Source organism: Lagenorhynchus albirostris, chromosome 9, assembly GCF_949774975.1.
Source record: "Lagenorhynchus albirostris chromosome 9, mLagAlb1.1, whole genome shotgun sequence".
NCBI lineage: Eukaryota > Metazoa > Chordata > Mammalia > Artiodactyla > Delphinidae > Lagenorhynchus > Lagenorhynchus albirostris.
In genome coordinates, this window is record NC_083103.1 from 26,668,556 (window position 1) to 26,691,230 (window position 22,675).

A 22,675-nucleotide genomic window follows, 5' to 3' on the forward strand; every position below is an offset into this window, starting at 1 on the left:
AAAGATAACTATGTGTAGTGACAGATAGGTTAACTAACTTATTGTGTTAACCATTTCCCAATATATATGTATATCAAATCATCATGTTGTACACCATAAACTTACCCAATGTTATGTGTCGATTAGATCTCAGTAAAGCTGGGGGGAAAATGTAAACGGACTAAACACTGCCAATAAAAAGGCAGAGATGGACAGATTGAAATTTTTTAAGATCCCAATTACTCACTATATACAAGAAAACACACATTAAACATAAAAGAGACACACTGAAAGTGAAAGGATAGAAAAAGATAAATCATATAAACACTAAGGATAAGAAAGGTGTGTGGCTAAGAAATATCAAAGTAGACCTCAGGAAGAGTACTATCAGAAATACAGAGGGGAATTTTATAATGATCAAAGGTTCAAATTCATGAAGACAATCTTAAATATATAGCTGTGCATAATAAAAAGGATCCCAAATAAAGAAAACAAAAATTAACACAATTAAAGAGAAAAACTGACAAATCCACAATCACAGGCAAAGACGTTATGCCCTTCTCTCAGAAACTGATAAAACAAATCGACAAAAAAAGAAATCAATAAGGATATAAAATATTTGAATGCTATCAGCTTGATTTAATAGACATTTATTAGACATTTATTATTAACAGCAGAATGCATATTTTTCAAGTGTATGGGAACATTCACTAAGATAGACCAGATGCTAGGCCATAAAAAAGTTTTAATTAATATAGAGGAATGAAATCATACCAAATATATTTTCTAATCACAACAGAATTAAATTAGAAATCAATAAAGAAAGTTCTGAATATTTTCCAATATTTAGAAATTAAACAATGTACTTCCTAGTAACCTACAGGTCAAAGAAAACTATTACAGGAGAAATTTTAAAACAGTTTGAACTGAATAACAAAAATACACATATCAAAATTTGTGGGATGTAGCTAAAGCAGGGCTCCTGGCTTAGAGAGAAATTTATAACTTTAAGTGACTATGTAAGTATGTAAGAAAAGAAGATAGGTGTACAATGAATGATGCGTGTTTCTACATTTATAAACTAGGCAAATAAAAGCAAGTAAGCAGAAGAAAGGATATCATAAAATTAAAAGCAGAGACCAAGTGAAGAGAAATAACAAATATAAAAATATCAACGAAGTAAAAGTTGTTCTTGGCAAAGATTAAAGAAATAGATAAACCTCTAGCAAGCCTCATCAGGAAAAAAGAAATAGATAACACAAATTACCAATATAAAGAATCAAAGGGAAAACATAACTACATAACTTAAGCAATAAAAGGAGAATAAGAAGATAGTATGAACATTATGACAATAAGACTTCTTAAATGAAATGGAAAAATTCTTGAAAAACACAATTCACCTATGTTGACAAAACAGAAAATAGAAAATCTGAATAGCCCTATAGCCTCCAAATATAATTAAATTCATAATTGCAAAATTTCCTACAAAGAAAACTTCAGGCCCAGATGACTTCCCTAGTAAATTCTATTAAACATGTAAATAAGAAACAATGGCAATCTTACACAAACTTTTTCAGAAAAGACAGAAAATGGAATCATTTCCCAATTCTTTTATGGAGCCAGCATAACCATGACACTAAATTTAGACACAGACATACAAGAAAAGAAAATTATACCAGTATACACCATGAACCTAGACATAAAAGAACAGCAGCTGGAATCCTGCAATACATAAAAAACACAATACTTCATGAACAAGTAAGATTTGTTTATCCTAGGTATGCAAAATAAGTTTAACATAAGAAAAATCAATATAATTCAGTATATTAATAGGTTAAATAAGGAAAACTAATACATGCAAACTTCAAGAAATGTAAAAAAAAAAATCTAATAAAGTTCAATACCCATTCATGATAAATACTCTCAGCGGCTAGGAATAGGAAAAATTTCCCCAGCCTGATAAAGGGCATCTTAAAAAACACAGCTAACACTCTATTTAATAGTAAAATATTGAAGGTTTCCCCCCTAAAATCAGGAGCAAGGCAAGGATATTTCCTCTCACACTTCAGTTGAACACTGTAATAGAAGCACATAACTAGTGCTTTAAAGCAAGAAAAATAAATAAAAGGCATACAGATTACAAAGAATTAAAGCTCTCTTCATTTGCAAATGGCATAATTGTGTTGGTATAAAATTCTAAGGAATCTACAAAAACAGCTACAGGACAACTGACAAGCAAATTACCAAGACTGTGGGATACAAGATCATTATATAAAAATAAACTACCAAAAACATTTCTAAAAACTAGAAATAAATCTAAAGAAAGACGTGTAATACTACACTGAAAGTTCTAAAATATTTCTGAGAAATTAAAGATGACTCAGTTATGGAGAGATCTAACATATTCATGGATTAGAAGACTCAGTATTGTTAAATATTACTAAATGTCCATTCTGCTAAAATGGATATATATTCAATACAGTCACAATTAAAATTCAAGCAGTATTTTTTAATAGAAATGTATAAGCTGATTCTAAATGTCTACGTACATGTAAGCAATCTAAAATAACCAAAATTAATTTGAAGAGAAAAATAAGATTAGAGAATTTAACTTTATGTGACTTTAAAACTGACTATAAACCTAGAGTAATCAAGAAAAATGTATTAGTAAAAGGATAAACAAATATATTCAACAGAATAGGGTCCAAAAATAGACCCATCTTGCCAAAACAATCCAATGGAGAGAGGAAAATCTTTTCAATAAATGAGGAACAACTGGATATCCATACTTAGAGAAAAACAAAAACATGACTTCCTATATCACACGATACATAAAAACCAGAGGTCTAAAAGTAAAAGCAAACTATATATCTTCTAGAAGAAAACACAGGAGAATATTTTCATAACCTTCTTAGAGAAGACACAGAAAGCACAAATCATAAAACAAAAATTTGATAAATTATATTTCACCAAAACAAAAAACTTCTCATCAAAAAGCACCATTAAGGAAATGAGCTGGCAAGCCATAGGCTAGGAGAAAATACATACAATACATACACGAGCTCAAGAATATATTTAATTTTTAAAAACGAGCCTTCACAAAAGAAAATTATACAGATGGCTAAAATCACATTAAAAAAGAGCTTAACATCATTAGCCATCAGAGAAATACAAAATAAAACCACAATGAGATTTCACTATAAACACAAGAGGACTGTGCAGGGGTTCTCAATGAGATACGGAGGTTTGCAATTTTTAGAGCCAGGAGACATTTGTAGTTGTTACTGGCATCTAGAATGCTGCTAAACATCCTATAATGCACTGGACAGCCCCACATAACAGTTATCCTGCCCAAAATGTCAATGGTGGCAAAACTGAAAAACCTCTAATAGATTAATTGAAAGAGACTAATAGCATCAAATATTGGGGAAGATGTAGAGCAACTGGAACTCTCTGATATATTACTAGAGGGTATGCAAAATGGTTCATTCACTCTGTTTGACATTTGACAGATATTACCATATTAAGTGCAAATGGCTTCTTGTCAAATTAAACGCCAAACGGCCTACAAGGCCCTGCATGATCTAAACCCAGCCTACTTCTCCAGCCTCATCTCTCAGTTAACTGAGGCACAAGGATGATACAGTATTAGGAAATTTTTCAAAAAAGTCTACTTGATGGGCTTCCCTGGTGGCGCAGTGGTTGAGAGTCCGCCTGCCGATGCAGGGGACACGGGTTTGTGTCCCGGTCCGGGAAGATCCCAAGTGCTGCGGAGCGGCTGGGCCCGTGAGCCATGGCCGCTGAGCCTGTGCGTCCGGACCCTGTTGCTCCGCAACGGGAGAGGCCACAACAGTGAGAGGCCCGCGTACCGCAAAAAAAAAAAAAAAAGTCTACTTGATTTTACTGACAGAAATCTTAAAAATTCTGAGACAAAAGAAACCTTAACATCATTTAGCTCAACTTATTACCTAAAGCAGAGATAAATAATACATTCTTGACAGTGAAACATCTACTGTCTCTCACAATAAACACTAAGTTATGCCAAAAATCTCATAGATCTATTTGATAAAAACTAGAGAAACAACTAATGTTATATAAATAATGGTCCTCTACTCTTTTTGTAAACTGAGTTAACTGGAGACCATTATAGTTAGTGATACTGGCTTAATAAACCCCACAATATAGGCTGAAAAAATTAATATGGTAGTTTAGAAAGATACTATCTATTTATAAATACCACAACTCATTTCACAAAAGAATGGAATCAGGTGAAAAAGTGTTTAACTGGCCTAAGTCAGTATTATTCAATAAAAATATACTGCAAACTATAAATGCAAGACACATATGCAATGTTTAAAAAGCAGATGAAGTCAATTTTGATAATACATTTACTGTATATGCAAATATATGCACATATATTATGTACAAAATATGCAAAATAGCCAATATAACCAAAATATTATCACTTCAACGTTTAATCAACATAATATTTTTAGACTATTTTATATTCCTTTTCTGTACTAAGTCTTCAAAATCCAATGTGTGTTTTATACTTACAGCACACCTCATTTTGGACTAGCCAAGTTTCAAGTGCATAACAGCCACATGTAGCTAGTTTCTACTGGATGCTAATGTCTCTTATAACATGACACACTTCAAGGAATTTTACATGGATTATTTCATTTAATCCTCCCTGAGGAACATACAGGGGAAAGTAACTTGCCCAAGTTCTCAAGGTTAGTTAGGGGTAGAATCAGGATTTTAACTTAATCAGCATGACTCAGATCTGGTACAAACCACCATGCTATCTCACCTCAAATCAACTTTTTTCTTTTACAATATTACTGAAACTTTCAGTTAACCAAATTAATACTTTGATTCCTGCTTTGATATTACATATTCATTTTACGGACACCTAAATTTCCGGTCACATAAAAAACCTGATTTTCCCCCTATGATTTAGAAAATGAAAGAAAAGACTTACCATTAATATGAGTTTTTGATACTTTTGCTTCAGGTCTGACACACTTGCAGATGGGTCTGCCTCCAGAATGCTGTACCAATCCTTTTTTGGTATCTGCTCAAATGCCATCATCCCTCGAACAAGAAGTGGGCCTTCTCAGATCAACTGAATAGAAATATTAATGACAATTCATTACGGTTTGAGTGTATCTAAGAATTAACTAGGTACAGCTTCCCTAAGTTCTGTAATATTTAATTAAGTCACGATTATAATGCAAACCTGAAGTATATATTTTCATTCAAGACGCCCCAAGAATTTCATATATGAGTATACAGACAAGTGTGAAAAACCTGATAGCTTCATGATATACGCTTACATCTTAAATTAATAAGTATACAACAGTATTAAAAAAAAATAGAAATCGATGATGAACCCGAATGGTGGATGACCCTCTAAGCAAGGTTATTTCTGCTAGTCTCTTGATAAAAGCGACACACAGTAAGTACTCACTAAACACACTAGAGTTTAACAAATGTTTACAAAAAGAATAAATATTCTTAAAAAGCAAAACGAAGAATTAAAATGAATTTCGGAGCATTCCCTCTTAATGTCTCCAGTTCACTTCTTTTCTTCCAGATTACCTTAAAAGAATAACATGCGAAACTGGCAGTCAGCACCGGCAGGTAGAGAGCAACAGTCCCTCGGTTATCGGAGAGGCGCTCAGACCTCGCAAAGAGCTCCTGAACCTGTTCACTGGAGGATACGGCAGCCCTCCAGCAACCGAAAAGACCCCTCTAGGAGCCCCAGAACCAGGAAACCTCTTCCCACAGCCATGAACTTAACGAGACATCCGGGGCTTCCTCAAAATTGGGACCCGGAAATCCTCTGCATTCACAGTCGGCTCTGTAGCCCAGCCACAGGCCGGTACTCTCTCCTGGCTTCACTAGATATCAAACTTACCAAACTTAGTAGAGCCACAGGCGCTCACTCCTCTCCGGCCGCCTTCCAAACCTCGGAATCCGTTTCTACTTCCGCCGGAAGTCATTGCCCTGACGCGATCACGTTTCTAGCCGAGCCGCAGTGGCTGAGGCACCGATCGGAAGCGCCGTTCCGCCCCCCTGGACGCGGTCGCTATGGTAACCCAGTCGCCGCTTCCACGGAGTTTACCAACCGTAAGTGCCCGAGCTTTGGAAAAAGGCGTTCTTCGCCTCGTTCTAACTCACTCTTATCCTGGCTCCCCGAATGTCGCTTCTCTTCTCTTCCTCAGCGAGCACCCCCATCCCCCGGGCTTCCTCCGCCTTCCCCAAAGCTTCCTCCGCTTACTCTACCCAACGCCGAACGTAGTACTATGGCGGGGGATGGGGGGGTGAAGTGGGGGTACTGTTGGGATTGGCGGGATGAAAAGGATGAGGAGAACTGATTCCTCCCGTCTCCCAAGACTTCCTTTGGAATGTTCTCATTTCAAAATTAAGAGAACTAAAACGTATGCTGAGTAAAGTTTTTCAGTTTTAATATTTTTTCTGGAAGAGATGTTCAACTTAGTTATTTCTTTTAGATTTTAGCAACCAACTTGAAAAATGAAAACTTTTCAAAATCCTTTCACTCTCTTAGCAAGTCGTCCTGTTCCCAGGGTAGCCATGCTATCTTTCAAGCTCACAGAAAAAGCAGAATAAAACGCTCGCTTTGAGACTGTTGCTGGGCACTCCAAATGGGCACTTAGTTTTTTTGTTAGCTTTTTCCTTCTTCCCTCTCCCTTTCATTTGTTCTGTGTTCCCTTGTATTCTCAAACCTCTGTGCTGCTTACCTTATATTGACTATTCTTTCTTGCACTGTACCTGGAGGTGAAAATTCATCTTAGTTCTCCGGAGCATGATATAAATCTCACTTGGAGATGTTAAGGTAGTTTTTTTGTTGTTACTGCTTAGATTTGCTTTCCTTCTTCTTTTTTTATCTTTCTTCTACCAAACCTCCGTTTGAGAAGCCGTCAAGACAAACCCTAAGCACATTGAAGAAGATATTTTGATATGGTCAATTATTTAATGATGGTATGAACAATAAAGAATAACTGGATGATACAGGAAAGTTTAAAAATCTAAAGAGAAAGGTATAGTTTAGGTTCTTCATAGGATTTTGTCATGTTTAAGGGCAGACACAACGAGCATTATACTAAGTCAGAGGATCTGGTTTTCAGTCCTGGTTCTAACATACCTTCTGTGTGGCCCTAAGGATACCTAAAACGACAGATTTAAGTGTTCTTCTGAAAACCTTCCTATACAGTACTATCAGAATGGCACCCACTTGAATTTTTTTTTTTTCCGGTACGCGAGCCTCCCACAGCTGCGGCCTCTCCCGCCGCGGAGTACAGGCTCCGGACGCACAGGCCCAGCGGCCATGGCCCACGGGCCCAGCCGCCTCGCGGCATGCGGGACCCTCCCGGACTGGGGCACGGACCCGCGTCTCCCACATCGGCAGGCGGGCCCCCAACCACTGCGCCACCAGGGAAGCCCCCACTTGAATTTTTATAGCCCTCAAACTTCCCTTTTCCACTGCATAGTCCTTCTTTGTATAGATATGCTCAGGCCCTTCAGTTTTTATAGAAAGAGCACTTTATTTTGATTTATGAATCCATTAGTGTATTGTGTTCTCTCTTTTATTCCTTTTTTTGAACAAACTTCTGAAAACTCTAATCACAGTACCTCAATTTTTCCAATTTACATTTATATATATATATTTATTTGAATATAGAGATACACATTTTTGTCCCCACCAAATTCCAAATGTTCTTTCATTTCATATCAGCATACTTTAGTTTGCATCCCTAAAGCATACTTTAGTTTGCAACTTTTTCTTTCATCTCCATAAAGTCATTATTCCACCAAAATTATCAATAATTCACTGATGTTATCCAAATCTACTGCTTATTTATATTTCCTTAGTTGTCTCAGAAATGTCTTTTTATTTGCTCGCGTCATGATCCAAAATCTACACATTGCAATTGGTTGTTCTGTCTCTTAAATATCTTTTAAGCTATAGCAGCCCCAATTCTTCACTACTACCTTGTTTTTTATTTCTTTTTCTGCCATTGGCTTATTGAAAAAACAGATCAGTTGTCCTACCATCTGAATTTATACCAGAATAAACTTGTCTGTTTATTTATACCAGAATAAACTTCTTTAAATACTTGAAACACTTTTTACATAAATCCTTGCTCATTAGTCTTCCTTCATTTTTTCATTTTTTAGAGCACTACTATCCAAAGGAAATGCAGTGTAAGCCACAAATGCAAACCACACATGTGATTTTCTTTTATGACATCATCATTGGGGTATAATTGCTTTACAATGTTGTTAGTTTCTGCTGTATAACAAAGTGAATCAGGCATATGTATACATATATCCCCATATCCCTCCCCTCCCTCTTGCCTCTCCCTCCCACCCTCCCTATCCCACCCCTCTAGGTGGTCACAAACCACTGAGCTGATCTCCCTGTTCTATGTGGCTGCTTCCCACTAGCTATCTATTTTACATTGGGTAGTGTATATATGTCAATGCTACTCTCTCACTTCGTCCCAGCTTACCCTTCCCCCTCCTCGTTTCCTCAAGTCCATTCTCTATGTCTGCATCTTTATTCCTGTCCTGCCCCTTGGTTCATCAGAACCATTTTTTTTTTTTTAGATTCCATATATATGTGTTAGCATACGGTGTTTGTTTTTCTCTTTCTGACTTACTTCACTCTGTATGACAGTCTCTAGGTCCATCCACCTCACTACAAATAACTCAATTTTGTTTCTTTTTATGGCTGAGTAATATTCCATTGTATATATGTGCCACATCTTCTTTATCCATTCATCTGTCGATGGACACTTAGATTGCTTCCATGTCCTGGATATTGTAAATAGTGCTGCAATGAACATTGCGGTACATGTCTCTTTTTGAAATATGGTCGTCTCAGGGTATATGCCCAGTAGTGGGATTGCTGGGTCGTATGGTAATTCTATTTTCAGGTTTTTAAGGAACCTCCATACTGTTCTCCATAGTGCCTGTATCAATTTACATTCCCACCAACAGAGCAAGAGGGTTCCCGTTTCTCCACACCCTCTCCAGCATTTATTGTTTGTAGATTTTTTGATGATGGCCATTCTGACTGGTGTGAAGTGGTACCTCATTGTAGTTTTGATTTGCATTTCTCTAATGATTAGTGATGTTGAGTGTCCTTTCATGTGTTTGTTGGCAATCTGTATATCTTCTTTGGAGAAATGTCTATTTAGGTCTTCTGCCCATTTTTGGATTGGGTTTTTTGTTTTTTTGATATTGAGCTCATGAGCTGCTTGTATATTTTGGAGATTAATGCTTTGTCAGCTGCTTCGTTTGCAAATATTTTCTCCCATTCTGAGGGTTGTCTTTTCGTCTTATTTATGGTTTCCTTTGCTGTGCAAAAGCTTTAAGTTTCATTAGGTCCCATTTGTTTATTTATTTTTTTATTTCCATTTCTCTAGGAGGTGGGTCAGAAAGGATCCTGATCTGACTTATGTCATAGTGTTCTACCTGTGTTTTCCTCTAAGAGTTTTATAGTGTCTGGCCTTACATTTAATGCATTTCACACATGTGAGTTTAAATTTCTCAGTAGCTACATTAGGAAAATAAAAAGAAACAAGTGAAATGGATTTTAATGATTTATTTATTTAACCCAGTATATCCAGAGTATGATCATTTCAAAATGTAATCAGTATAAAAATTATTAATGAAAAAAAATTATTAATGAAATATTTTACATTCTTTTTTCATACTGAAGTCTTCAAAAGCCGGTGTGTATTTTACCTGTACAGCTCACCTCAATTTGGACCAGCTACCTTTCAAGTGCTAATAGCCACATCTAACTAGTGACTGTCAAACAGGGCAGGTCTAGAGGATAAAGTCCTACCTCCTTAACCCAATATTCCTCCCCAATATGATCCTACTTTTCCAGTCTCATCACCTATTACCTCCGTACATGAAACAATTAAACAATTTGGATATTTTCTTGGTACTTCATAATTTTGTTCAGATGGTTTGATGGTTCCTCTTGCTTATAACATCATAGCTCTTTTCTTCCTCCTATCAGTTTTATTCCTCCTTTAAGACCTATCTGTTCCATCAAGTCTTTTATGGTGGCCCAGTCCTTAGAAATTACTTCCTCCTCTCAACTTTCATAGCAGTCCTGGGTGTACTCCACATTTGTACTCATCCTAAACCACAGTGTATTGTTACACACTTTCAGATGTATTTCTAATTTCCAAATCAGATTGTAAACTCTCTGAGGGCAGGAACATCTCTCAGAGAAACTAAGCACCTGCTTTGCTGCCACATTCTCTGGAATTCTAATGATGTGTGTCTACAGTAGTTTTGTTTCTCACTATTTTAAGAAGGTAATTTATTCATTTTATGTAAAGCAAATATAACATAAATATAAACTGTGTTAGCATAATGGTTATGAGCATGAACTCTGGGGTCAGACTGCATAGGTTTGAATCCAGATTCTGCCTTGTACTGGTTAAATGAACACTTTAAGTTAATTAATCTCTGTGCCTTAGTTTCTTCCTCTATAAAATAGAGATAATAATAGTATCTCCTTCATAGGTTTGTTGTGAGGATTAAATGAGTTAACAGTGTCTGAAAGTAAGTACTCAGTAAAGATTAGGTATTGTTATTATTAATAATGAAATATTTGTTGCTCAGTTTTGATATATTAGAACATTAAGAATTCATAACAGTATTTTAGGAGTTTCCAAACAGAGCAAATGAAAGCCACAAACTATTGAATTGGAAAAATGAAACCAAACCCAAATGTTTGTTGAACTGTAGTTTGCCAGATGCATTAGAAGCATGGGCAGAAACCTCTTAATTCCTGTGTCATCAGCGTCTAACGTAAGCCAAGAAGGCATACATTAACTATTTGATTTCAAGATGATTCATCAAGTACTATATCTAGAGCTAGATATAGATGTAGATATAAATATAGTTATATAGATATAGCAGAGGTTTGAGACCATTTGTTGTAGTGATAGCAATCACATTCTTATTCAATTTATCACTTTAGTACTTGCCTACACATAAACTTACTAATGTCCACCGTACATTAACAAATTCTTACCTTGAGATCATATTAGTAAATTGTGCTTCTTATTGATGGATATTTGCCATATATGCAGCATACTTCTGTTAATTATTTCTTAGCCTAGGATTATACTGATATTTACTTAGATCTCTCTACTGGTTTCATTACCAACTCTTCTTTAATTTCCTTGATCTTATTATCTCTGAATTTTTAGGATTTTTATATCAGTGAACTAAGCTATATTTATTTTTATTTATTTATTTACTTATTTTTTTCCGGTACGCGGGCCTCTCACCGCTGTGGCCTCTCCCGTTGCAGAGCACAGGCTCCGGATGCACAGGCCCAGTGGCCATGGCTCACGGGCCCAGCCGCTCCGTGGCATGTGGGATTCTCCTGGACCGGGGCACAAACCCGCATCCCCTGCATCGGCAGGTGGACTCTCAACCACTGCGCCACCAGGGAAGCCCTAAGCTATATTTATTTTTAAGTACCACAGAATATTATGGTTATACACTGAAATTAGATGATTGCCCCTAGAGCAACTTAAGAGTCTATTGGCTAGCGATGAGATTAAAAAAACCCACAAAAACAAAACCACAATGACATAGTACATATATAGCCTTCATTCACTTATTCATTCACTCAACAAATATTTGTTGTCTACTAGGTGTCCCACGCTGTTACAAGAAACACAAGACAGAGTTGGCTGTAGCCCTCTCAAAATCTTAAAGTTTATCTGGGTAGACAGACAAGCAACTGAAATAACTGTGCCAAGTGCTTTGCCAGAGGAAATACAGGTTATTTAATTGCCGCAGTTAATAACTTGCAGTTATGTGAATAGAATTAGGCAGATTACTTGACTGATTGAAATCTTTGAATCAAAATGAGGCTAATCCAGGAAGATACATGGAAGCGCTAAATTTTAAATAATGCTGTGGCAGAGAGGAGAGATGAATGAGTAGAATTAGAGAAATTTCCTTTTTTTTCTTTTTTCTTTTTTTTTTTGGCCAATTATCTTAAAGGTCTAGACAGTATTGAGAATCAGCTGTAATGAACAGTCCTATCTCATCTTTCGGAAGTGGTTTTTCATTTTTGCATTTTTTCCTTTCTCTGATTGTCTTCACTTGATCTATTCTCTCTTTTGTCTTTCAGCAGTAATCATCAGTGAACATTCATTGAGTTTAAGCAAGGCAGTGCACTAAGCAGAGGAGACAAAGAGGTAAATCCTGTTCCCTGTCGCCACACCTGTTGCTGTGTTTTTCTTGTGTGCTTAACTTCAGTTGTGTCAGTGTTCTTTCAAGCTGGTTTTGGACTTCTTAAAAGTCTTTATCTTATCTGAAATTTTTGTGTCTGTCTTCCTAGCTTCTTCACATCTGATGTTTTAATCGTTCTATGAACCTATTAAAGACACTGAATATAATCCATCTTCCGTTTCTCTTTAGTAATCATAATAAATACCAACTTATTATTTCCCCATTCACTTCTTTACCCCTTTCTCATTGTCTGATGACCACTCTGAAACCTTGTAATGATCTCTTCAAACCATGCAGTGATATGCATTTATATGCTCTATTTTTTAAAGCATCCCCTCTTCTACATTTTAGTTTTTTAAACCTGAACTTTTTTAAGTTAATTTTGTCTGTAATTGACTCACAGAAGAAAGGTTAATTTGAATGATCAAGGGGTGTTAATTTGTGGGTTAAAATGTGTTAAACAGTTGATATGAAGTCTGTTTAAGTCAATTAGAGAGTGTAATGAAGCTGTTTCCTGAGTGTTAAGGAACCTTTTGAAGTCAACTTGGAATTCACTCCTGTGTATCAACCAAGGCATCTGGCTAAACATGCCATTGCACTTAGGTTTTTAAATTTGTTTATATTACAATAGATACAAATAGGTCTACATACTTAAAAAAAGTTTGACTTTATTAAGATTCTTACATTTTGCTATAGGAAATAAATTCATGATTTAATTCATTAGCAAAGTGAAAAACATAATTAGTAACACTGTTATCTTTGTTACTCTCATATTTTTTTCTAAAATAAAGTGCAACTGAACTCTGTAACCAACAAAACATTTCTGCGTTTTTGTTCGTTTTTAAAACTAGATTAGTGTCATTATTGTTGAATTATTTTTAAAACTAAGTACCTCATATAGAAAGGGACCATAAAAAGACATGTAAAATTTGGTATACTCATTTAAAGAAATGATTTGTTTTCCCCTCCAAAATTATTTGAAGTAATATGAAACATTTTAGTGTTGGTAATATCTTTAAAATTTTCAAAATAGTTAATGTTATTATGCAGAGTTTAATGTTATTATGCTCAGTTTCAATAGTCGAATATAATTTTTGTGTAATGATAGGTATATTTAAGATGAGTGAAGCAACTTCAACAGTTCAGATCCACAGAGATATGAGGGTAGAAATCAAATTTTAGAATACATTCTTCCCTTAGCATCAGGGTTACTATGGTACTATTTTTTATCACTTGTGTCAGTTTACTAGTAAGAAATATATTCAGCATTTCAGCTTCTTCTTGCAACCATTCAGTTTAATTATTTAGAGAGTGAAGAAAAACAACTCTTACATGCTAAAGGGATTTCTGCAATGACAGATTAGATGCCAAAATAATGCAACCACACAACTTAAAAAATATACTGAAGAATAGATGTTTTCTGATGAATTTCCACAAAAATATCGTATTTTAAAAATATTTTAAGCAACTCATAATATTACTTTTTAATCTACTGTAGAAGCACTATGAGTATAGTGTTTTGTAGCTCATTAGCTATTTCTTTAATGAGTTTTTTTGTGTGATAGTTAAAGTAACAGACAAATGACAGATTGTTTGCCTTTAATGATTTCCCTGTTTCAAGCCCATTACAAAGCAATTAGAAATCTGACAGCATTTTCACTCTGCATTACTGATCATCTAAAGTGATGAGGAATGAGAGGTGATGAATATTAATTGTATATTTTCATATGATTATCATAAATTATTACCTTGTCTGATGTGCTGCAGGTGAAGTGGGAGCATAAGAGAAAGACAGTCAGATATATTAATTTGAAAGACTATATGACTTTTCTTAATCTTTGTAGTGTAAATTCTGATCTGCAGTGTTAGTCTCTATGAATATGAAATTAATTCTTTTTAACTTCTAGCTATATTTGGGGTAACTTAAATAACTTTTCTTATTTCAGTGCAAGAAAAGGAAAAATTATTTCATAGTACAATGTACATATATGTATTTAAGTTCAGAATTTTAAGAATCTAATTTAGAAAATGAGATAGTGAATTTTGTTGATATACCTATATACAATATTCAGATATATCATTACAGAGGAGAAAGATATACTTAGAAATAGATCTTATGCTAGTCTTATGTTAAAGTCAGGTAATCCTACAAAAGAGGAAACAAGAAAGTGTAACCAGATGTAAAAGATTTTTCTGGGTCCTCTGTAACAGTTCTTTTACTCTTAGTCCACTGTATATCCTGTTTCCCCCGTTTCTTGCTTCAGGTAGATGAGCCTAAGCCTGTCACTAGGACTCAAGTGCTGTTGTTACTTGGTTCTCAGCCCTGAAAAAGTAGCAAAGGTTGGTCCAGAAACTAGATAATAGTCTTTGGTACAGGAAGAATTGGCAAGCTTAAAGCATTTGAGATGATTAGAAATGTATTTAGATCAATTTTACCAAAGTAAATTAATTTATATTTTGATATCTCTCTAATTATAGGTATTAGTTGATAATCAGTAAATACTGAATTGAGTTGAATTTCATTACAGTAATGAGGCCATGTCTTGCTTCCGTCTTGTCTTTTGGACCTTTTTGCTGTGGTTTGCTCTGTGGCATACCGTCCCTCAGAGGCATGCCATCCTGGATCCATCTTTATTTATGAAGGTCATAATGCATATGATAATATGATTATAAATCAATAAAAATGGACTTTTCACATGCTTCTTAGAAATCGTTCTCCTTACTTTATATTCAACTCCTCAACTCCTTTTTGCTGATATTCTTTACCTTCTCTTAGTCCAGACTTTAAGTTGATCCCTTGTACAGCCCAATTCTCCTTTTCCACTTCTAACATACCACCAACCAACATACTTACTTGCCTTTTGGCTAAAGTCCCCACTTCTTCCTTTAGAGGAATTGGTTTAGAAATTTTACATATTTTTGCTGTGACAGAGAATAGCTACGCATACCTGAGTTTATAGTAAACTGGGCGGCAAACCATGACATTGTTAGCAAATCAACAGCTGAGGAAACAAACACTCCTAAATCGTAAATTGTAAATACCTGGTTACTTGCCCTCATTTCCTTTTGGGCTCCTCAGTACAAGTAATGTCCTCTTAAGCTTGGGAAGGTCTCCAATTGATTGTTTCCAGTGTATTTAGGCTTAGAAAGATAGTTAAGATCAAACAAACAATTCGGTGGCCAAATTTTTTTCTTTCTAAGGTATTTATATTATTACTTTAAATAGTAACAGAGGTTGGGAAAATAGGGCTGTTAATTACATAATGAGAACAACACTTACCCTGGTCCAATAAGCAGCTCAGTTCAAGATAATGTTGGCTCTTGTCTGATTAGATTCTTGTCTAATACAGACCAAGTGTTTGACTTCCTTCCCAGCTGGGACCTCTTTCCTCCATAGTTGCGCTTCTAACCCCCCTGTGTACTTAGCCAGCTGGTCACATGACACAGAGACCTCTCTCCTTGAAAACTGGGCTCATTTCTCCACTCCATACACTTCTTTACACTGTCTCTCTTTTCTAATCAAACAGCAGCTATTCTTTACACTTTTCAAGTTTCAAGTGTTTTTACTTATATTTAAACACCACTCTGTTACTCATCATTTACTCTAGTCATAGAGGATCCTTTTAAGTCATTCACAAAGCATTCCCTCTTTCCCTCTCAAAATTCCTACCTAAAATGGGTTTATGTCTTCTACCGGTACAGTACCACTTAACTGAAGCAGCAAGTCATTTAAGATCCCTAGGGAAAAGAAAGGTCAACAAGTTGGAAAGAGAACTAAGGAAAAAATTTCTTATTAATTTCAGAGATGTCAGGGATCTGATATGATGGAGCTAAAACATAAATGAGTCTAAGATTCCTGACTAGTCATTAGTAAAGACATTGACTCAGTTCTGAAACAGGCCCTCAAGAGAGAGGAGATATGTCAACATTCATTGGCTTAGCGTTGAAGACGGTTTTCGAATTATTTTATTTCTAAACCATTTTCCCCTACACTAGATTGGAAAATAGAGTAAAAAAGCTCACAATACTTAACTAGATTACACTGTTCACTTCTGACTTTATAATATGATCTGTCATTCTATCAGAAAAAGATACTAAGTTCATCTGGCATATTTGGCTTTTCAGATACTGTGTTGGTTGTTTTCCAATATTTTATGCCCTTCTAGGTGTTACTAATTGATTGTTTAATTTGTTACTGAATGTTTCCAGGTTAAACTAAGCTGTCTAATTACCAAAATCATTTCCCCTTGTTTTAAAGATGGGTATGATTTCCCTTTTCCAGTCTCCAGGGACATTTTCCCATCCCTTTAAGATGGTGAAAGCAAAAGGAAATAGTTAAAAGTATTGAGAGGGAAGAGGAATAAAAAGATGATATTCTTTCTTCCCTTTGCAGTAGTCACATCATCCATGTGACTTATTCTAATCTGATAGTCATAAATATTTGAGTAATATTTTAATTCATTCTTTGAACTTCTTAAAGTTTAAATTTACTGTCCCCCCAGGAAACAAATGTTTTTCTTTAATAGAAGTAAATTGGATCATGCATATGTGTCATAAGGAATTTACTCTTGCAGGTTAGTTCAGTCAATCCTTAACCATTATAGTGTATGGTTTCTTTATCAAGGAGTTAGCACAAGGTGAGCCCCAGAGTACACTGTTCTATCACCTCATATTTGGCACCCTGCCTAGAAGGTGATCTTTTAAAATTTTTAAGTTCTCCGGGAGAATGGTACATAATAGTTGTTATTGAAACAAATTGGAAGTACAAATTTATGTAATCAGATTTGAAGGATTTGTTTCCCAATAATAGTTGAGCAGCTTTCCTATTTTGGTTGGTTTAACAATACCTTTCAGTAGATTTCAAACTTCACATCATGGCTGATAGAACCACTTCTCTCTCCCCCTCTCTAGAAAATGTATCCTAATCCCTCTTAAACTTGAAGTATAAAATTCAGAACACTGTATCAGTATACTTCTGTGTCTTCTAGGGTACCTGTAAACCAGAGATTGTATTTTAATAAAGGGAAAGGAGAAAGAAAAGAACTCCTTAAACCCCAATTTAGCACACTGGCACAAAGGTTTTCGGATCATTTATTCAAGTGGTTAGCTCAAGGGTTAGCATTGACTTTGGGGGCTTCTTTGTGATCAACAGGGCTTTCAGTTTTCCATGGTTAAGTGCTCCATTTAATGCATGTGAATAATAAACTTAAGCAAATTAAAAGGGAATTTCATGCTTGGGAGGTAAAGAAGTTTATGCAATTTTACCCTTACCTAAAGAACTGACCACTAAAGTAATATAGAAGGAAAAGAGTTTTTTTCCTGCCTTCATTTTGGAAATTTGATTTAAAAACCTTAAGATTTCCCATATAGCATTTAAAAACTTTTTTGAGCCTGCTCCATTGCTATGTGATAACCTTTTATGTCTAAAGAATTAGGTGTTTCTCTCTCTAAATGGGGAGCTAAAGCAAGAGTTGAATTTTTTTACCTATAAAATATGCATAGTTATGAAAAAAGTATATACATTTGAAAATTGCATGTATTTTTATGCTCCTATTTACTTGTTACTGTGGCAACCACCACACTGCCTAGTATTTATGTTGTCTATGATTCAGAGCACCTTTTCAAAAAAATAAATATGCCAGAACCATGTATTGGTTTACTTTGGTGTTTAGAAAAATGTTTGTTCTAATGAATATTTTTGAAGAAAAATAGCAATAAATAATGTAAACTTCAGCCAAACGTAAATAGTACCTTTTCCTGTAGTATGTTTTTAAAATCGAAGCAATTACATTTTTTCTTTTCCTTGTTATGAAAATCAGAATAAAGAATATAAATAATGAATTTTCATAACTTATGGGTTAATCTTGAAAGGTAGTCTCTTGATTTTTATTTTTATGACTTAGTATTTTGATTCATAACAAATTTCTGAAAATATAAAACATGAACACTTAGATAAAATGCTTAATGCTAGCTACGTAAATCAGAAAATATAAATAGTTGGCATTTCTGATCACAGATGGTTCTTTGAATGAAAGATTTGTATTTTGTATTTGAAATGAAAGGCATGGTTGCTATTATTTTTCTTACTTTAATTATTTAAATTGTTTTCTGACATGTGTGATACATAAATATAATTTCTTAGTGTTAAACATCAGAATGGAAATTATGAAGCATCAAATGAGACATGTTTCATGTCACGTATTACCTGTTAAGAAAAACTGCAATACAACATTTAAGTACAACAGAATAGTGAGCATATTGTCTCTGGTACTTGTAAAGAGGATGTATCTGCAGTTTCACACTTTATGTTGACAGTATCTTTGTGGGAAATGTAATTATCAAATGAATTATAACATGTCCTAGTATTAAGATTATTAATAGTAATTTTAATTGCCTTTTTCAAGATAATTGGATATGTTCTCATAAGTATATGGGAAAGGGGGCACTGAGCTAATTAGATATTTTGAACTCAGTTATCTTTAAAATCTCTAGAAGTTTAACATATAGCCTATATTTCAGGAATTTCTTCTTTTACTTGAATGGTTTTCTAAGTAGAATTCAACTAATTTGTAGTTCATACAATCTTACTGATTATCCCTTGATATTCCTCCTTGAGTACTGATATGATGAAAAATTTAAATAATGGTATGTATGTATTTATTTGAAGTATAGATGATTTACAATATTATATTAGTTTCAGGTATACAACATAGTGATTCAATATTTTTATAGATTATACTTCATTTAAAGTTATTAGAAAATATTGGTTATGTTCCCTGTGCTATACAATATATCCTTGTAGCTTTTTATTTTATACATAGTAGTTTATCCCCTCTCCCTATCTTGCCCCATCCCCCTTCCCTCTCCCCATTGGTAACCACTAGTTTGTTCGCTATATCTGTTAGTCTCTTTCTGTTTTGTTATATTCATTCGTTTTGTTTTTTAGATTCTACATATAAGTGATAACATACAGCATTTGTCTTTCTCTGTCTGACTTATTTCACTAAGCATAACACCCTCCAGGTCCATAAAATCTTATTGATTATCCCCTGATATTCCTCCTTGAGTATTGATATGATGAAAACTTTAATTAATGGTAATTTTTAAATTAAATTTTCACTACCAATTAGAAAATTATTCTTAAATTGGTAAGGCTAAGAAATAATATTTTATTCCAGTAATGAGTGCTGTTAGATGGGCTTTCTATATTTCTGTAGTTTTAGAAATTGGTACATGTCTAAAAAGCAAGTCACCTTGGAAATACACATCAGCAGGTTTAAAATTGTTCATACATTTTAATCTGGGAATTTAACTTCCACAACTTTTTTTTTTTAACATCTTTATTGGAGTATAATTGTTTTACATTGTTGTGTTAGTTGCTGCTGTATAACAAAGTGAATCAGCTATACGTATACATATATCCACATATCCCCTCCCTCTTGGGTCTCCCTCCCATCCTCCCTATCCCATCCCTCTAGGTGGTCACAAAGCACCGAGCTGATCTCCCTGTGCTTTGCGGCTGCTTCCCACTAGCAAATATTCAGTGGTACGGTCAAAGGTGTGAACAAAAACCACAACTTCATTTGAGATAGGAAGCATTTGGATCAACCAGCTAGGATATTAAAAAAATAATTAAAAAAATCATGTTCTTGGGACTTCCATGGTGGTACAGTGGTTAAGAATCTGCCCGCCACAAAGTAAACCATAAACAAGAAGAAAAGACAACCCTCAGAATGGGAGAAAATATTTGCAAATAAAGCAACTGACAAAGGATTTATCTCCAAAATATACAAGCAGCTCAATATCAAAAAAATAAACAACCCAATCCAAAAATGGACGGAAGACCTAAATAGACGTTTCTCCAAAGAAGATATACAGATTACCATCAAACACATGAAAGGACACTCAACATCACTAATCATTAGAGAAATGCAAATCAAAACTACAATGAGGTACCACTTCACACCAGTCAGAATGGCCATCATCAAAAAATCTACAAACAATAAATGCTGAAGAGGGTGTGGAGAAAAGGGAACCCTCTCGCACTGTTGGTGGGAATGGAAATTGATACAGCCACTATGGAGAATAGTATGGAGGTTCCTTAAAACACTACAAATAGAATTACCATATGACCCAGCAATCCCACTATTGGGCATATACCCTGAGAAAACCATAATTCAAAAAGAGTCATGTACCACAATGTTCATTGCAGCTCTATTTACAATAGCCGGGACATGGAGGCAACCTAAGTGTCCATCGACGGATGGATAAAGAAGATGTGGCACATATATACAATGGAATATTACTCAGCCATAAAAAGAAACAAAATTGAGTTATTTGTAGTGAGGTGGATGGACCTAAAGTCTGTTATACAGAGTAAAGTAAGTCAGAAAGAGAAAAACACATACTGTATGCTAACACATATATATGGAATCTAAAAACAAAAATGGTTCTGAAGAACCTAAGGGCAGGACAGGAATAAAGAAGCAGATGTAGAGAATGGACTTGAGGACATGGGGAGGGGAAGGGTAAGCTGAGATGAAGTGAGAGAGTGGCATTGACATATCTTCACTACCAAATGTAAAATAGATAGCTAGTGGGAAGCAGACACATAGCACAGGGAGATCAACTTGGTGCTTTGTGACCACCTAAGGGGGTGGGTTAGGGAGGGTGGGAGGGAGAGGCAAGAGGGAGGGGATATGGGGATATATGTATATGTATAGCTGATTCACTTTGTTACACAGCAGCAACTAACACAACAGTGTAAAGCAATTATATTCCATTAAAGATGTTAAAAAAAAAAAAAGAATCCACCTGCCAGTGCAGGGTACAAGGGTTTGAGCCCTGGTCTGGGAAGATCCCACATGCTGCAGAGCCACTAAGCCTGTGTGCCACAACTACTGAGCCTGTGCACTAGAGTCCGCAAGCCACAACTACTGAGCCTGTGTGCCACAACTACGGAACACTGCTCGCCTACAGCCTGTGCTCCACAACAAGAGAAGCCACCACAATGAGAAGCCCGCACACCGTAACGAACAGTAGCCCCCACTCATTACAACTATAGGAAGCCCGCACGCAGCAACGAAGACCCAATGTGGCCAAAAATAAATAAATAAATATTTTTAAAAAATCATGTTCTCAACAAATATTTAATAGCATAGGAATATTCTCATTAGGTGAACACAGCTATATATAAATTGGATTTTAATATGGTCACACATTTGTTTAAAGTAAAGACTATATATCTCTGTAAATTTCATTGACCAAAGTCAGAAAACAAATATTCAAAAATTATAATGGTGGCTAACTCCAAGCGTAGGAGATTGTAAGAAATTTTATTTTTTATACATATCTTTCCAATCTTAATATGGGGATTTCTGTAATAACTGCAGTTATCATCATTCAAATTGTTTTTAATAAGAGAAGTTAATTAAAATTGGACACAGTCATTATAATGAAAATTCCGCTAGTGAAGGAACAATAAATATTGTCTTGTTCAATGTTGAATCCATTGTCTTTTTTTTAAGTCTGAAAATAGTTGGTGCTTAATAAATATTTAATGATTGAATGGATGTATGATGGGATCAGGAATTAGCAAAGTGGCTTTAGGAAAAACATTTGGAGGGCCACAAAGATGCCTTCTTTATGTTTTATTTATCATAACAATGGGTGATAATAATATGATAAGAATATACAAAAACTGCTCTGCTAACCATAATTCTGGTAGCATAGAAGGCAAAACTAGATGGCTGGGTTTATCTTAGTATATTTAGTTTATAGAGTTGTACAATTACAGCTATTAGAACAGAACAAACAAGCAAAAACATTTATCATTGAGATTCCAACAGGGGGAAAAAAAACTTGTCTGAGAATTTCAAACTCCAGCCCTTAATCTCACCACGTTTTTTCAACTGAACTATTATTTTTATGAAGCAAGTTTTGATGACAACTATTGCATTATGAAATACAAGTGGAATACAACTATTACATTATGAAAGAATAGACTTCTATAGTAAGCTATATTTCTATTGTCACAAAATTAATTTAAAAAATAATAATTAGTAATATAGGTGATTAATATGTAATTTACATGTTTATAGGGCACCAGAAAGGTGTTTTTCAGGAAGAAATCAAGTGTCTTCCTTCATTGAATTGAATGGTCAGCCTTCTAGACAAGCTTTTTGGGAGATGGGGCTTTACAAAATGAGATATCTGAAAGGGCAGCCTTCCAGGTGTCTCCTAATAATGAGTGTAGCAGCAACTTACATGACCTCCTGAACCAAGGTCATTATCTACCTTGATAATATCTTATATACCTGAGGGTGCAACTGTGGGATATAATGGCTTCTACTGGGGTGTGGAGACATTGTTTCAGCATTGGAGGGAG

The 22,675-nt window shown here is 35.0% G+C and overlaps 2 protein-coding genes across 5 annotated transcripts in view; one reads left to right on the forward strand and one right to left on the reverse strand.

Annotated features, from left to right (window-relative positions):
- The window catches only part of DNAJC24 (DnaJ heat shock protein family (Hsp40) member C24), a 63,955-nt gene extending 57,989 nt beyond the window's left edge, over window positions 1-5,966 (reverse strand). For 3 of the 4 annotated variants that reach the window (XR_009542399.1, XM_060159479.1, XM_060159482.1), the window contains exons 1-2: window positions 5,903-5,966; window positions 4,964-5,107 (exon numbers count right to left, since the gene is read on the reverse strand). Coding sequence is in view for 3 of the 4 variants with exons in the window: in XM_060159479.1 (XP_060015462.1) it covers window positions 4,964-5,074 (111 nt within the window). In the remaining variant the exon portion in view is untranslated. The other variant, XM_060159481.1, reaches the window with a different exon arrangement.
- Window positions 5,967-5,969: 3 nt separating this feature from the next.
- Window positions 5,970-22,675, forward strand: part of DCDC1 (doublecortin domain containing 1) — a 457,088-nt gene continuing 440,382 nt past the window's right edge. The window contains exons 1-2 of the mRNA XM_060160830.1: window positions 5,970-6,114; window positions 12,191-12,254. The gene's annotated coding sequence lies outside the window, so the exon portion shown is untranslated. The remainder of the gene's footprint in view (window positions 6,115-12,190; window positions 12,255-22,675) is intronic.